The sequence below is a fragment of the Protopterus annectens genome, chromosome 2.part1, assembly GCF_019279795.1.
Source record: "Protopterus annectens isolate FY-2018-M chromosome 2.part1, PAN1.0, whole genome shotgun sequence".
NCBI lineage: Eukaryota > Metazoa > Chordata > Ceratodontiformes > Protopteridae > Protopterus > Protopterus annectens.
The window spans coordinates 425,309,778-425,327,607 of record NC_056729.1 but is presented as its reverse complement, the minus strand read 5'-3'; the positions used below and the strand labels follow the sequence as shown (position 1 = coordinate 425,327,607).

Genomic DNA, 17,830 nt, shown 5'->3' with positions numbered 1-17,830 from the left:
TGTAAGTCAAGCAGAGCCTCCAATTAGGCGATAGGAGACAGAACAGTTAAGTTTTTTTGAGTTTGTCCATATAGGACAAGTGTTTTAAGGCCTAGGATCCTCTTTGTGAGGTACTTCTGGCCTCTCCAGTTGGTGCAGGTGAGGTACATGCCAAATGGGACATTGTACTCTATATGACTAGCCTAATGAGGTAAGAGCAAAGGGAAACAATGACCTCTTTCTTCCTGAATGCAAAACCCTTCGGAATGAGGACTCTGACCACAATGGCAATGTGGTGGTCAAGAGAGGTTGCTGTCAACCTGTGTTCCCAGATCTCTTATAATGCCTTCTGTTTTCAGTCGACTACCATCGATGTGGTAATTCATGGGAACCAGGTTTTTCCCCAAAGGGGATGACATTTTTTGGCATCGAGCTTAAAGCCATGGTTCTGACACCAGTAGTTGGACTCAGCGAGGCCTTTCCCTAGGATGTCAACATCACTTGGGGAGTTAATAGCTCCCAGCTTGCAATAGTCTGCAAACTTTGTCAGCCTTCATGTTGGCCTGGACTTCAGAGAAGTAGATACCACACAGGAGAGGACCCAGGACAGAACCCTGTGGGACTCCCATTCATGACTGGTTGGCAGTCTGACTTGGAGTCAGCTACTTTCACACTGTGGGTTCTGTGAGCCAGTTTGCAACACACCTAGTGATACAGGGGTTGACGCCTAGCTTAGTGAGTTTTTCTACAATTCCCCGAGTGGGGAATGGCATCAAAGACGTGGCCAGATCAAGGTAGGCTGTATGAACCAACTTGCCTTCATCCAGAGCTCTGGGGACAAAGCCATCAACCACGTTGAGCAGGCATGATCTACCCTTTACAAAACCAAACTGTGTGGGATCCAGAGTTTTGAGATTGCCTATATCCTTGTTTATTAGGTTCATGATGATGCGTTCCATAGCTTTATTAGGTTCATGATGATGCGTTCCATAGCTTTGCATATCAGACTAGTCAGGCTAATGGGGTGATAGTTCTCAGGATCTGTAGTCGCTCCTCCTTTGTAGAGAGGGATGACTGCAGCAGTGTGCAATTTGGTAGGCAAGGCTGATTAACAGGGCACACAGGTGAGGTGCCAGCTCATTCTGTAGTTCATGTAGAGCACAACCAGGGATACTGTCAGGTCCCATAGAAACTGTATCTTTGGCCTTGGACAGTGCCGTTTTACCCTGTACAGTAGTAAAACTAGATGCCTGGCAATCTACTGGTATTGTGATTGGTCCTTTGATGGGGGAGAGGGGTAAAGTTGGCACTGAATCTGTCAGCCAGTATATTGGCAATATCTGTTGGCTTGATACAGGAGGTACCATTGTGCAGTAGCTCAGAGAAAATCTGGGTATTGTTGTGGAGATTTACATAACTATACAAAGCCTTGTGGTTGTCTTTACTATCGGCTGCAATTCTGTTTTCATAGCTAGCTTTAGAGAACTTGATGAGGGATCTCAATTTTTTGTTGAGGCTGATAAGGGAGTTATTCAAGTCTTGGGACTTCACCTTATACCACATCAGCTTCCTCCTTTTGTTGTAGAGTTTGTTTATGGCAGGGGACCACCAGACTGGCTTCCTTTTTTGGAGGAGAGTCTTGGTTCTATTGGGTATGGCGAGATCCATGCATTTGTTTATGTGTTCGTACAGTGCACTGGTGTATGATTTGGCAGTCATGCAACTATTTGCCATTTACATGGCTGCTGTGAAGTTAGCCACCTCTGTTTTCAGGAGCCCAAACTTAAGCTTTGGAGAAGTCAGTCTGCGTCAGGGGGGGATTTTCAAGGTGATTAGTTTGTGGACGGCTAACCAGGGAGAAGTTGACTATTGGTGTAGAGCAGTGGTCGTCCATGTTAGTAATGACCAGTCAAGGATGTTGTTACTTCTAGTGGGGGTAAGAATGAGCTGGGTCCAGAGCATTGGAATGAATGAATTCCAGGAAACGTCGGGCAAGTGTATTGGTACAGGAGTAGCTTTTCCCAGCTAATGGAGGGGTACTTGAAGTCACCCAGTATGAGTGTGTTAGGTTGGGGTGCCTAAGAACATGGAGTGAGTCTTGGGACATGGTTGGGGACTTGTAGCAGGCTATGACCAGAATCGCTGCCTTACCCACTGTTAGCTGAACCTGAAGCATCTCTGATGCGTTGGGCTACCAGTCTGGAGGTGTGTGTATCCTTTATGAATATGGAAACACCACCGCCTTTGGAGCTTCGGTCCAAGTTCTGGGGCCAAAAGGTGGAATGAGTTATAGCCTAGTAGTTCAGGGGTGCTTTCTGCTGCTTGAACCAGGTCTCTGCTACAGCACAAATGTCGATGTTCTCCATTTTAAGGAGTGCTTCAAGCGAGTACATTTTGAGATTTAGACTTCTAGGTTTGAGCAGCATGACCCTCAGACTGCATTCGTTTGTAGCTATTAGTGGTAATTTGTTTTTTTGAAAACCACCTAAAACTTACCTTACTATAGGGTTGGCAAGAGCCTTTGCCAGTATCCGGAAGCTCAGGGGTGACAGATGGAGGCCATCTCTGGCAAAGCATAGAGGTCTGTCAATCATGTTATCCCAGGCAGACAGATACTGGATCCCCTTAGAATGAGGTCTGTCAATCATGTTATCCCAGGCAGACTGATACTGGATCCCCTTAGAATGACACAAGAAACTTAGCCAATTGTTGAAATCAATCATTTTCTGCTTGTACTGTGATATTCTGGGTGAGGGTAGGAGGCTGTTCAGGGCTAGGGTCATATCCACCTGGACTACATAATCCAAGAGCTCCCCCGTGTCTCTTCATGTAGCCTGGGGAGATGCATCTCAGGTCATTCACACCCACATGTACAACAGTGTTATACTTGTACCTGTTGAGGGACGCAAGTGCGTGCGTTATGTGGTGGATCCTGGCACTTGACAGGCAGCCGACTGTTTTCTCCTTATTCAACACAGTGAGTGGGACATCAGTGTGGCTCACTATCGAGTCACATTTGACTAGTGTGTTGGGCATGCTGTTTTGCCTTGGGGGCTTTGTTTAGGTGGCACACTGTTTAGGAGAGTTGTGTCTCGCGATTAGTGTTGTGGTGGTTAAATGCATTTCTGCTTTGGAGGTCTCTGCTGTTTGTGTAGATTTTTATTGACAGCCTCTGTGAAGGTGGGTGTGCGGTTTGTGTTTTTATATGAAGGCAGTGCTGGTGTGTGTTCTGGAGGGCTAGGTGTTCTATGTGGTGTGGTGCAAGTGTTGACCTTCTCTTCTTGACCAGCTATTCTGGTCTTGGCTGGAGAGTGCATGGCTTCCAATTTGGATATACAAGTGCATCTCTCAAGTCTTTGCGTTTGGAGGCAAGAGGAGAGGGTTGTCAGTGTACATGAGGCAGTTGCTACATTGCCTCAGCATGCCCAAGTTCACCAGGAAGTACTGGAGCAGTTTCCTTGTAGAACATTTAGTGCTGGTAACACTTGTGTGCTACAATAACTGCTACAAGAAAAGTCTGGTAAAGTGCTAGACTAATAAGCTACTAAAAGTGCAAGAGAGGAGAGAACTAGCAGATCCATGGGAACAATTGAAGAGCAGACTTTTTAGCACTGCTCAGAAGCTTACAAACAGTCCTGGCTATGGCAAATATGTATCTGGACTAGACTAGTTATATGAAAGGCAGGAAACAAGTGCAAATGCAGGCTTGTATTTTGCTCTGTCCTCTAAGCATATGCCATCAAAAAGTCTAGTCACTCAATGGCACTAACTGCTTGACTATTGGTATATGCTTGATTTACAATGGGCAAACTGGTTTGGCTGTCCAAACAGCGTGCTCATTTTTGAGTAGACATCACTGTATAATGCATATTTAGAAATTCTGTGGGAAATCAGTACAACAAGAAGGTAGCACAGCAGTCCAACTCCAAAGATGCTATCCAATAAAAAACACAAACCTTTGCTTGTGGTACTAGCTAGTACAAATGGATGTGGAGTGCAACACTTCAGAAATGGAATGGCACTAGGCCAAGAAATCTGCCACCAGCAATCAAAGATTCCATAGGGATCAAATGGACAATATCGGGGGGGGGACGACAGAAAAAAAAAAAAAAAAAAAAAAAGACAAAAAGCGTGTGCGCGTACACACACACACCCACACACAATAATCAAACAGCCAAACAAAGGACAAAAGAAAAATCATTCAGACAAACAAAGGAAGAGTTGTATAAAATCAAACAATGTATTTTGTTCATTGTCACAAAAGTTAAATAAAGTTGTACACTAAACTTACATCCCAATGTTAGGCCCTGAGCATCTGTACATAGAACTCCAACTATTGCTGGATTCTTCATCCTAAACGGAAACAAAAAAACAATAGTTTGGTGGATAAGATCACAAGTGCTATCAAAACACAGTGTGGACAGGATCCAATTTCTTCAAGTTAAATCATACTCTGCATCCAGGAAAAAAAACACTAATGTCGAATGGAAAAAATCCACATTCAGAAAATATCTTGCATAAATAATGAAACTCGTGCAATACTCAAAGGATCCATCAAGTGGAGGGAAAAAAACGGTGCAACTGAGGTTTTGCAGCAAGGCAAACAGCACTGTACCCCCAGCTAATATATTTTTAGTCAAGTCAAAAATAAGTGCAGTTCCTGGTACTGCACAAAATCAAAGTTGAAATCGAGCCCTAAATTTAACTGAGGTGTGCAGCCTCTACATACGATTACCACTGGGACAGGGATGCAGCTCCTATAGGAGTTGCAATTGATAATATAAAGATTTCACTTCCACTTTCTGCATCTTTACAATATTTCTTTATTATATATTTAAATACACAGACGCACTTGCATAAAGAACTTAAGAGGAAGCACAAATTTGAACAGCTGTACAGCACAGTGAATGAGATGAAGTGCAGATCAGACAGAAATTGACATGCACTGGAAACTGCATAATGTGATTCAAGATATTTCTATAGTATCAGAGGCATACAGCTGATATAGTCATGCAAATTCTCCAAAGTTTCTATTTGGCATCAGGTTTACAATGTAATGAAATCCTATTACACCATAGAAACAATTATACAATCATAGCTACTGTATAAAATATTCTTGTGGGTAAACATATACATAATGTTTATACTGCTAATCGTTACTTACATTTGCATGTTAAGTTGGCTACATTTGTTTTAGTCATGGGATCTTTCATAGTACAACCAATACAGTAATACTGAGAAATGAGTCGTTAAATACAATTGGACATCCATGACTTGTTCTGCTGAATGTAACTGAAGAATGCAATACTACCAAGCTACAGGGGTGGACTCTATTACTATCAATGATCATTCCTAGGATCCTCTCTTCTGATAATGTATAACACACCAAAATAAAATCCAAAATTATTAAGTGTCATCCATAAGAAAATCTTATGTTTAATTTCTACTTCAGCCTTTTTAATGTGGATAATCCACAGTTAATCCACTATCCTGTTGTGTGACCCATTCCTCAGAGGCGGTTACTTGGTACATTATATGGTGCTTTACATTTTCATTCTAATTATCTCAACCCCATCTCCAGCTTTTCTTAAAATAATCCTAAATCTACAAAAGCTAATGTTTAAACTTTAGTCATGCAAAAGTTAACATGCACTCTAATGCATACGCCTGTCAACAGGTAGGCGAGGCATCTCTACCTATCAAGAAGACTTCTGCTATAGCTGGGGTAAATGCATCATCTATAGCACAAGGCTGCTGAATTCTCCTTGGTGAGGGTTGCCCTACCATGGAGTTGGCACGTATAAGTAAAATGCGAGAATGAAGCCCACCACCCATATAAAGCGACTGTCCAAGGTTTGTGGTGGCTTACAGAAAACCACAAACGTATTCATGTAACAGCTTTAAATTTACTTTTGCAATTGTACTGGTCATGATGTAATGGACAGTCAACAGACATGTGATCTGATGAAGCAGGACTGAGAGTGTTGATTTGTGTGTAAATCTATAAAATAAAAGTACTCGTACACAAGTCAGAAGTATTATTTGCTATACAAAGAAGTACCCAATAAATCTAATAATTTTTCACGTTCTATCATTCGCCTAACAAACATAACTAAAAACAGATGGCAGTCCTCTTCCATCAACAAGAACTTGAATTTTAGAATGTATTCTGCAGCAGTAGGTAACCAGCAAATCATGCACTGCAGCAGATGGCAAAAATACACTATGCAAGTTAGGAGTATTGGATACACTTCTTGTATTCAATCCAAAAATGCTGTAAAAACTGCTTTGAGCAAAACAACCATTTAATGGAAGCGGCAACATAACACAGCAATAAACAGTGAGCGCTTTCATCTTTAAATACAGACTTCTTCAGACCGAATAGTGCTCTGCACACAACACATTTAAATAACACAGCTTCTAAAATTAAAATGCACATGTTACAAAATCAATGATTCAAACCTTTTCTCCTTAAGAAAGGCACAAAATCATGGCCTGATAATTACCCCTTCAGTACACAAAAACCGGCTGGTCTCCTACTCATTCCTTAATTTCAGGCAACTTTGAATAATCTTCCAGTTGTGTACAAAAGGGGTAAAAGCTTTAAAGATTTTTTTCAAGCTAAGCTTAGCAACCCTAAGGAATCTAAGAATAAGCTGTGTATGTTTAAAGGTCATTTGCAATTTATGTGACTATGTATATGTAGAATCAAACACAAAGTCATTATAAATTACAAGATTAAATTAAATGAAAGTTTTACACGCAAAAACAAGTTAATTTGGTTATGTGCGATTCTTGTCCCTCTCTATGTAGGTCATACTGTAAGGGAGTTATATAAACATATCTACAAGCATAAGCATGCTGTCGAAATGGGAGATTAAATAAATGCTTTTGTTAAGCATTACAAATTAGGTTCATGCAGAGTTTTAGATTTTTAGTACTTGAAGAAATAATCAAATTTTAATAGATGTCTTGATGCAGAAGAACTAGGTTGGTGTATTTGTGGCAGGTACAATTAAATGCCTTTTTTTGTGGCTTATTTAAGGAGAAAAGGATTGAAAACATTGATTTTATAACATTTGTATTTTTAAAGTGCATCATGTTTTAATTTTAGATTATCTGATCTGGTTGTGTTATTTAAGTGTGCTGTTTGCAGAGCATTATTCAGTATGAAGTTTGTATTTAAAAACAAAGGTGCTCACTGTTTAATGTTGTGCTGCTGCTTCCATTGAATGTTTTTTGTTTTCTATTTCAGTCTTATTTTGGTTTTTACTGTATTTTTTGGTTTGAGCTTGGTGTTTGTTTTTATGGAAACTCAAACCAGCTGCCGTTTTTAAATCCTGCCATCTGGATTTACTTTGACACATCCAGTGGTTTGATCGTAATTAAGATGGGTGTGTCAGTAGAACTGTGGTGCAAGGGCCGAACAGAGTGAATACTGCCAAGAAAAGTAGTGCTGCTCCGAGAAGTGATTAGATTCTTTCAGGTTGTCTAGCCCCTCCAATTGATCTGTTTCACAGTGGAGAAGCCTTCGGTCCCACCAACAGTAATCCAAGCCATGTGGAGCTGTTTAGGAGTTGGAGAAGGATTTGCTGCGTCTAAAGAGGCTCCAATGGCACATCTATTTCAAAAATTGCCTGCGAGCCCAGAGTCCTTAAGGGACTGAGAATTACTGCAATGCCGACTTGTTAGGACTTGCTGAATGTTTCATTGATAAAGGGATAGATTTAAATCAGAAAGTCAGATTACATAGAAATGTTACTATCGTATAACAGGAAGAGAATTGAAGGACTGAACAAGAAAATACATAATGCTTTTTTCTCCTTAAGATGGTGTTTCTAATGACAACTTTGAATCTAAATTCTGTCTGTTTCAAGACAGACTCAAAGGAGAGTGGAATTCTTAAAAAAAAGAAAATTTGAGAGAGATTGAGGTGATTATGAGAGGGGCATGACTTATCCACTACCAGAAATGCAACTTAAGAGTGGAAGAAGCCAATAAAAAGGCAACAGGAAATGAAGTTGGAATCCCCAAGGTCAAAATGTAGACTTTGGTGTTCAGAGCGTCTTGCCAAAAAGAATAACATTAACAATAATAACACAGAAAATCCTAAAAGGGAACATACAGATAATCGAAATGTTGCAGCTAATGAAGTTAACCACAGTGGCTCAAATTTCTGAAACAGCCCAGTGAAACAACCAGTGCAGGTTAAACAATGAGAAGGGCAAGTGACTGACTTGGGCAGAAGTAGCTGCAACAGCAAATGTACCTCTGAGCCAACATTTTCAGAAGAGAAACTGGAGAAAAGAAGGAACCAGAGACTAAATTATTAGGTACTGTTGATAATGCTTTTAAAGTTGTCAATCTTTCTTCCCATTTTCTAAATGATGAAGGAAGCAGGTCATGTTTTAAGCAAAGGCTGTTTTTTTTTCTCCAGCCAGAAGACCTAATAAGTGTGATACTATCAACTCATTAAAGGGATAATGTCCACAAATTACATTTTAAATTATTATTCAATAATATGGAGAAAGAATTTAACCAGCTAGTACATTTAATCCCTTAAGAGCTTGAGTTGTTTCTTATGACTACTGAACTGCAGTTGATAGATTTGCTGGACAACGAACCACAGTACAGATATAATCTGTTAAAAGTTTTTTCAAAGTTTGATTAATAATGAAGATTTATTAATAACCAAGGCTGACAAAGGGGGTGCTTTGGTTTTATTGGACAGGAAAGGATACGAGTGCAAAATGTCTAAAATGTTACCTTATTTGAAGCTTTATAACAGAGCATCTTTCTTGGAAGTGAAGATAGGATCAATAAATGAGAATATCACAGAAGAATGGTTTTATAGTGGCAGAATCACAGAATCTATATGGAGATCTGATAATCTAAAGCTTAGTCAAATTTACCCAAGATCCATAAATATTTAGACAAACTTATTAGAGGCATCTTTGATTTTAAAGAGAAGTTGGAAGGGATTGTGGTCTATCAAAATAATTAACTTGTAACTTTAGACATCCAATCACTGTATATGGTTATACCCAACAAAGAAGGGATGGATGTAGCTAGATTTAAATTCAAAGTTATTTTCAAGTAATATGGTTGCATGGAACTTCGACAATTTCAAGTTATAATTTGTTTGAGTTTAATGGTAGTATATACAGTTAAACTAATGGAGTAGCGATGGGGACGGCCAAAGCCCCTAGATAGGTCAACCTTTTATGTTTGGGAGAAAGTTCCTACTTTATCTAGCAGGTATTCCCATTAACATTGTTGTATTCCCATTAACATTGTTTTCTTTAAGCGTTTTACTGATATCTTTCTGTTCTGGAGGGGTAAGGAAGACTTGTTAAACGAGTTTAGATTAATTAAATGGAAGCAATTCTTTTTTGCATTTTACTGGCGAGTATAGTTTCACCAGTATTAATTATTTGGATGCAACTGTTTTGAAATACAGAAGACAAACTAATTACCAAAATAACACTTATTTGCATTACAGTATGCACTCTAAGAAAATTTTAAAAAGATATAGTAAAGGGACAATTAATGTGAGTAAATAGTTTACAGAGGGATGATTTTTTTTGTTGAAAGTTTAGGTCTGTGCAAAATTTCTTAGTAGAGGGCATCCTGAAAAGGTTTAGTAATTCTTATAGTGCTACTTGTGATGAGAAAACAGAGTTATGATGTTCAAAATAAGAGCAAAGTTAAGGCTTTTGAACATCTATGTAGATTAGTGACAGCAAGGATGCTGTTGCTATTAGAAGCATTATTAAGAACAATTGGAAGATTAATTCAAAGTTGCCCTGAAATTAAGGAAAGAGTAGGAGACCAACCAATTTGTATACAAAAGGGGTAAAAGCTTTAAAAACCTTTTTTCAAGCTAAGCTTAGCAAACCCAAGGAATCTAAGAATAAGCTGGGTATGTTTAAATGTTTTGATTGCAATTTATGTGACTATTTGTATGTAGAATCAAAGTAATTATACATAATCAGATTAAAGTAAATGGAAGTTTTACATGCAAAACTAAGGTTGTAGTTTATTTGGTTATGTGCAATTCTTGTCGCTCTTTGTATGTCGTACTGTAAGGGAGTTATAAACGTATTTATAAGCATACTGTTGAAATGGGAGATGAAATAAATGTTTTAGCTAAGCATTACAAATTAGGTTCACACAAGGTTCATTTTAGATTTTTAATACTTGATGGAATAATAACTTTGACAGATGTTTTGATGCAGAAGAACTGCATTGGTAGTGACTATCTATGGCAAGTAGAATTAAATGCCAGTTATCCACCTGGCCTTAACAGAAGATTCTGTGGCTTATTTATAGAGAAAAGAAAAGGACTGAAGCATTGAATTTATAACATTTGTACTTTTAAATGTATCATGTGTTTAATTTTAGATTATGTGACCAGGTTGTGCTATTTAAATATGTTGTGTGCAGAGTATTATTCAGTCTTACGTAGTCTGCATTTAAGGACCAAAGTGCTCACTGTTTAATGTGTTGCTGCTTCCATTAAATGTTTTTTGCCTTCCATTGCAGTCTTATTTTGTTTTATATTTCTTACATTCAATTTATCAACAACCACATTAAAATGGGACAATACATGCAAAGCACAAGAACTGGTAGGAATGCGAAGACCTCTCTCCTAATCAACCAAATCCAGAATGAACCACTACAACTACCTGCATACAAACAGTGGTGCCCACATACATCTCCACCTGAAGACAACATTAAACAGGATGTTCAACTATCCTCCAAACATACTTTTACCAAGGATTATTCAATACCATAAAGGCAGCCTGAGCACAGAAATATTAACTGAAGTTAGAACAGAAACCACTGGGATGAAGATTTGATGAAGAAACACAAAAGGTGGCTGACAGAAGGCTGGCACGTCTTTGTAAGAGTCTTAAGCTAGTGATTGGGGCAAAAGGCAAGGCATGCAAGAGGTGGGAGTACAAAAAGGTACATTCCAAGGACACAAAAAGAAAGTCATCATAGGAAAGGGAGGCAGTAACAGCAAAAGCTGAACTGGAAGTGGCAGTAGAATTCAAGACTGAGAAATCAAATGCTTTTTAAATTGGGCAACAGAAAGGAGGACGGGACAGACCCCGGCCAAGCTAAGCAAATTACTAAGAAAATGCAGAGGTATGGAACTGAAAGAATACTCTGCTTCAAGTTTTCTGAAGGAAAGTTAGGAAATGTGCCATATTGGAAAGGATGGAGAGAGTTTGGGCACAGTGGTAGAACAGTGGCCAGACACCAGGATGGAAAGCCAGTAGACAGAGAAGATGCTGGCTTCCCTAACTGAGGTTAAAGCATACAGACCACATGGGCTCCCTCACAGAATCCTCAGGAATCCAGTCAATAGCTTATTCAAATTTTTTTTTTTTTACACGTTTCTAATAAACCAATGGAGCAGTATCTTGACAGAATCATCCAACAGATCACTGAAGCAGTATCTTTGGACTGGAAGACAACTAATATGGTACTACATTACAAAGGAAAGCATCCAAAATTCTGGGAACTACAGAACAGTTAAGCTAATTACACTGGGAAAGGACAATCATGGGGTGAATTCTGAAGGTAAATGCACCCCTTTCTCAGAGGGCAATAAGCACAGTTTTATGGTCAGAAAATGCTGTCAGTCAAACCCGATCAAGTTTTACAAGAGTTACACAAGCTGCATACAGCCTTGGATGATCCCACATAGAAGGCTGCCAGGGAAACCGAGTAGCTTAACTGGGCCGCTGCATGCTTGAATATCAGAACACAAGAGGACTGTGGTGACAAGGATAATGCTGGGAATACAGAAAGTGAGAAGTGAAGTAGAATTTCACAGTACTCTTTAGTTTGTTCATTTAAAGGAAGAAACAGCCAGCAACATCAACTTTACCAATGACCAAAAAGGTACAGCACCGAAATATGGGAAAAAGCTTTAATCAAGGATTTGAAACAGCTAACCAATTAGGTAGAAATCCATCAGCTGTAGCTCAGTGCACACAGATGGAAGCTAATGCACCTGGATCATGTCAACCCTGGTGTGAAGAATCAGAAGGGGGTGTGGAACAAACAAAACAGGGAAAGGACAGATGAGCTGCACCTAGACTGAATCACCTGGAGCAGAATGAGAAGGCAGAGGTAGGAACAGAATGCTGAACTGTAGCCTCATGTAAACACAAGCACGCACACACATCAGATTTAAAGTTGGAATTCTCCCTCTGTACCCGACACCCCCCCAGCACTGTGTGCAGAAATACAGCCTGTACAAAATAAGAACATCACAATGCTGGAAAAAGCATAGGCAAAAGCAACAAACAAGATGTGTGGGATGGAGAAAAGAAATAACTAGACGAGGTTGAACTGACTGCTTGTGTATGTAAAGGGGGCGTAGGATAAAGATGTGCAGGATCTCAGGGGAAAATTTGGGAGCTGAACAGGAAGTACATAGGAAGGAACACAAACAGCAGATTGCAGGAGCAAACTTTCTGATCTGGGAAAGTACTCCTTCAGGGAGAGGGCTGTGGACCCAAGGACTGGATTGCAAGAATGACTGATGGATAGGGCATCCACAAAGGCATACAATAGACCACTGAACAAGAGCAGAAGGGATGAAGGAAAGGAAGAAAGCTTAAATGTACACGAAGGGCAAAACACAGGCTTAATGACTCCTCTCATTAATCAAATGTAGTAAATTACAAAGTAAAGCAGATACAAAAAAAAACATCTTTATATAAAAGGCAAACATTTACTGCTCTCTACTAAACCCAAGTGACCTCAAATGACTACATGAATAAACATTAAGGGTTATCTCTGATTTTGTAAGAGCTTAGATCCATTGAACCAATATTACTGACTGAATAAATAAAACACTAGGCAAAAGAAGAAATTGGGATAGTGCAACACTCTAGTGGGAGTGGACAACTCAAAGCTCAGTGTAATATTCATGCTGAAAGGAAATCCATGAAATAAACAGATGAAGGTCATAGTTCAGAAAGAAATTATTCCAAGAGCGAGAGGTTTCCCTTTTGCTTCAACAAATACACATAAAACCCAAGGAGAAAAAACAGCTTCCATAAATGCATATCACAAAGAAGAAAAAAAAAAAGAGTTATAATGCTAAACTGCCACATGGAATATTATTATGGAAGAGCAAATTCTGTCACTACAGCATACTACTTTACAAAAGACAAAATTGTTTGAGTTTTTAGTTATGCAGATGGTGCTAGAGAAAGTCCAAACAATATCAAATTATTGCTAGATTTTTTTAAAAAAAGAGTTATAGATGTATCAGGAAATACATTCAGTGCAACTAAATGAATATTCATTTAATAGAAACATTTAGTATGTTTGTTGGTAAAATTATTCGTGTACCTGCCACCTATCACCCCCTATGTTAATGGGCAAACGGGAGCATATATCACAAAATTCAACATAGTAGTTTCCAGCAAATAAGTATATACTGTACTTCCTCCATTTTTTCCTCAGGGAGCAAATCATCTATGGAAACTTTTGACATTCAATGTGTCAGAAGCTTTTTAATCCGACTGACCAGCCCTTCGTGGCAGTTAGCCTAGCATTCTGCTATGAGGAATGACTCACTGTTTTCAGGTCTAACTGTACTTTGATCTCATTAGGAAACTGCTGACACTCACTCTTGTGTTCACAAATACACTTCACAGTTGGGCAAGTAAGGAGTAAAGGACAAGATTAACATTGAAGATTGGAATTACACAAAAGAAAAATTCAGTAAAATTAAGTGCACCGTAGACTGAAATAATTGTGTACTCTACATATCACCTGCCTTCCAGCAACACAATTCCACCACCCTTATCAAAATTAAATGTGCACCTAAAATGACAACTGAGTCTGTGAAAACTACTGTACAAATCAACTCTTAGAATGCAACTATTAAGGGCCTCTGTCCTACAACCTTTCATTCAAGATAGAGAAAATATGAAAACGTCCATATTGTGAAAAGGTACAGACTGCATTATTAAATGTGTACGTATTGTGAAAAGGTACAGACTGCATTATTAAATGTGTACGTCTAAACCCAGTCATAACAAGCAATGAACTGTTTTTCAAAGAAAGGAAGTGTTTTAGTGAGGTGGACACATATCAACCATACAGTTTACTTTTATAAGTCCAACTGTGGGAAACAAACACTTAAAGCATCGCTGTGAAAATAACAGTAATAACTAAAGAATGTCTTTTTTAGTGATCAGCCCAGCTGTTCGCCGTGCATAAGATGGACGTATATACAAACTTGACAGCTTACAACACCGATTAACAAGGAATGCGTTTTCCTTTGAACACACACGGAATATCACGAACTGTGTAATCTAGCTGCTTTAGTAATAAATAAAGGTACCCTTACGTCTCTTCCAGATGCTTCTCTAGCTCAGACTCCATAGTACCAATCCTACGCTTCCTACTCCCAGAAAAGTTGTCACCAGCACGTGATTTGTCAGCAACACCTACAGATGACATACGAGACATGGTAAAACAGTTCCTTCCTACACTGTGCAGAAGTGAGCAGTTTGTTCTGTGGACGCAATAAATAGACGCAGCAGCGTGACACCACATGACTGTGATTGTCTCTAGTTGATTTCTTGTACTGTTTTTAAATGGGTATTCCTTGTTGTGTGTTCTTAGGTGTAACTCAGTATTTTTATTTGGTTTATGTTTACTAGACCAGTGTGCTGTATTGCGCTACCGGAATCATTAAATAAGGATGTAGGTAATAAAATAGCATATTGCAGTGAAACTGTAGCTAGGTGAAACATATATGGATTATTATTTGTGGAAAGCTGTCTTTTATAGCAAAAGCAGTCAGTTGCATGGAATATACCCACCCTACCCAAGACTATATGTGCCGTGTATGGGGAAGATTACAGTGAACGAATTTCAATTCACCCATTCAACTTGGCCTGGCAATAAATAAGTGATCACAACACAAACGTTGGCATGTTGTAAGATGAACTTTAGCACTGGTACCCATAAATTCCAACTGTACATATTTTCGCAGAATGTCCAAATTTTTGCCCAAAGTTTTTGGTCCGTTTCTCATAAGATTGTGGTTTCTGACAAAAAGTCGTTTTTGTCTTATATTGCATTATTTAGTTGTATTTGGCTAATTGGCTTCAGTCTCAAGTGCGATAGCCGTTTCTATACTTTAAAAGTGTTTTTTTTTTTCTGTTGTATCTGTTATTTGTTTGTTTGCGTCTTTCGGCTTTTCCCGGTTAGGGGTCACCACAGCGGAACTCCGGTCCGCTAATGATTGGCAGTTGATTTTTATGTACCGGCTTGCCAGGCCTGACGCACAACCTTCAACGAAGGTACGCCCATTCACGCATGTCTCCACGCAGAAGACACTCTAGCTGAGAATCGAACCGGACAGCGTCTTACTGTGAGGCGACGATGCTACCGCAGCACCACCACCGCAGGTATCTGTTGTATCGATCTTTGAAAAAAAAAATATTCCTATTTCCCACCTTTCTAAGCTAGAAAAGTCCAGTTTTCAGATATTTGCTGGTACCTGGACTGTGTTTAAGCTTCTGTGTTGCCCATGCCTTACTTGGCTAGAAGGATGTTACTCTGTTCACCAGTGAGAGTGGGGAGCTTTGAACACCCTACCTGTCCTTGGAGGAGTGGTTTCAGCCCAGAAAGTGTAGTTTTATTGGCCATTTTGGGCTAGTTTCTCTCTCTTTTATCTTTCTGATATAAAAAACGCATTTGCGTGGTTTTGCGCATAGCGCAGCAGTGGTTAGTTAGGGTTAAACTATCTCTGGCTCCACAGAGTCTGCTCTTCAGTTTTTCCCTTATTACTAGCCAGTTGTTTCAGTTTTAGCACTCATATCAGCGCTTTCAGACCCGCACTTGCTCAAAAAATGACAGAAGCACTAATAAACTACAGTAATCAATCCCCCACATGTGTTGTAGGGAACAGTCAAACTACTCTTCCCCCACCAGCCTAACAAGAAAAAGTTCCTCAACACATTCAGACAAACTTGAAAAAGTTCATCAACCCATTCAGGCATGTCCAAAGGCCAGTTCCCAGTGTATTCTTCTGTCCACCTGATGAATCTGGGCAGCCTGAGGCAATGTCACAACTTCCTCATGTACACAGACAACCCTCTCCTCCTACCACATGACACGAAAATATGCGAGAGATGCACTTACACAGCCAAACTTAAGGCAAAGCTATCTCCAGCCATGACTGGAATAGACAGTCAAAAGGAGAAGTTAACAACCTGCAATACTACACATAGACCCACCACACCTGCAACTGCAAATCCTACACATAGATACACAAAGACATACTCTGAGTCTCTAAATAAAAATCTGCGGAAACAACCGAGACCTCCAAAGCAGACACGCAAGCAATCTCCAATCACAAACACACCGCAACTGACACATAACCTCCAAAACCAGTGTGCCACACAACCACAGCCCATAAGGCATAACATCATACCTAACACACTTCTAATAGGGGACTCCATAGTCAGGCACACTGATGTCCCACTCACCAGGCTGGACAAAGAGAAGATTACTGTCAGTTGCCTGTCGGGCGCCAGACTCTGCCACATCACGCAGGCACTCAGGTCACTCCATAACAAGTACAAATATGACTATCATAGTCCATGTTGGTGTGAATGACCTGAGATGTACCTCCCTGGACTACATGAAAAGAGACATGGAGGAGCTCTCTGATCATGTAACCAAGGCAGGTATGACCCTAGCCCTGACTAGCATCTTACCGTCACCAAGAATGATACCTCAGTACAAGGAAAAAATGATAAATTTCAACAATTGGCTAAGCTTCTGGTGTCATTCAAAGGGGATCCAGTATCTGTCTGCCTGTGACAACATGCTCAATAAGCCACGATGCTTCGCCAGAGATGGCTTGCACCTGTCACCCCTGGGATTCAGGATACTGGCCAAGGCTCTTGCCACCCCCATAGTGCCTTTATTAGGCAAGGCTCAAAAGACAAACCCACCACCGTAATAAGTTCCAGTGACAAAAAAACAAGGGTAGTGCTGCTCAATGCCAGAAGTTTAAACCTCAAAATGCACTCACTCGAGGCTCTTCTCAAAATGGAGAACATCCATTAAAAACCTCAGCTTTGGCCGGCTAAGAACTAGCTGTATTCAACTGGACGTATAAGAGAATTTAAGTACCTTTATCTGCACTTTTTTTTTTCAAAAAATACAGTTTTTAAATTGATTTTAACTGTGTTGCAAGGATATTAACTGAACTGGAAGTTAGTCAGTGTTTGCTGAATTTTGTTATTTGCTAGTAATTACAGGTGTGGGGGGAGCCACATTATTTGATTTCCTGTCCTTGCCTATTTAAGTGGTACAGTGTGAAATATTTTCTGCTTAAAAACCTCAGCTTTGGCCAGCTAAGAACTAGCTGTATTCAACTGGACGTATAAGAGAATTTAAGTACCTTTATCTGCACTTTTTTTCAAAAATACAGTATTTAAATTGATTTTAACTGTATTGCAGGAATATTAACTGAACTGGAAGTTAGTCAGTGTTTGCTGAATTTTGTTATTTGCTAGTAATTACAGGTGTGGGGGTAGCCACATTCTTTGATTTCCTGTCCTTGTCTATTTAAGTGGTACAGTGTGAAATATTTTCTGCTTAAAAACCTCAGCTTTGGCCAGCTAAGAACTAGCTGTATTCAACTGGACGTATAAGAGAATTTAAGTACCTTTATCTGCACATTTTTTTTAAAAAATACAGTTTTTAAATTGATTTTAACTGTGTTGCAAGGGTATTAACTGAACTGGAAGTTAGTCAGTGTTTGCTGAATTTTGTTATTTGCTAGTAATTA

General features: G+C 39.4%; 2 protein-coding genes across 2 annotated transcripts in view; one reads left to right on the top strand and one right to left on the bottom strand.

The window, feature by feature from the left end:
- The window catches only part of LAMTOR5 (late endosomal/lysosomal adaptor, MAPK and MTOR activator 5), a 74,504-nt gene extending 59,980 nt beyond the window's left edge, over positions 1 to 14,524 (bottom strand). The window contains exons 1-2 of the mRNA XM_044062237.1: positions 14,366 to 14,524; positions 4,271 to 4,332 (exon numbers count right to left, since the gene is read on the bottom strand). Of these exons, the coding sequence (XP_043918172.1) occupies positions 4,271 to 4,332; positions 14,366 to 14,487 (184 nt within the window). The 5' untranslated portion in view covers positions 14,488 to 14,524. The remainder of the gene's footprint in view (positions 1 to 4,270; positions 4,333 to 14,365) is intronic.
- SLC10A7 (solute carrier family 10 member 7) overlaps positions 1 to 17,830 on the top strand; it is a gene marked incomplete in the record, with an annotated part of 2,703,821 nt that overhangs the window by 1,241,982 nt on the left and 1,444,009 nt on the right.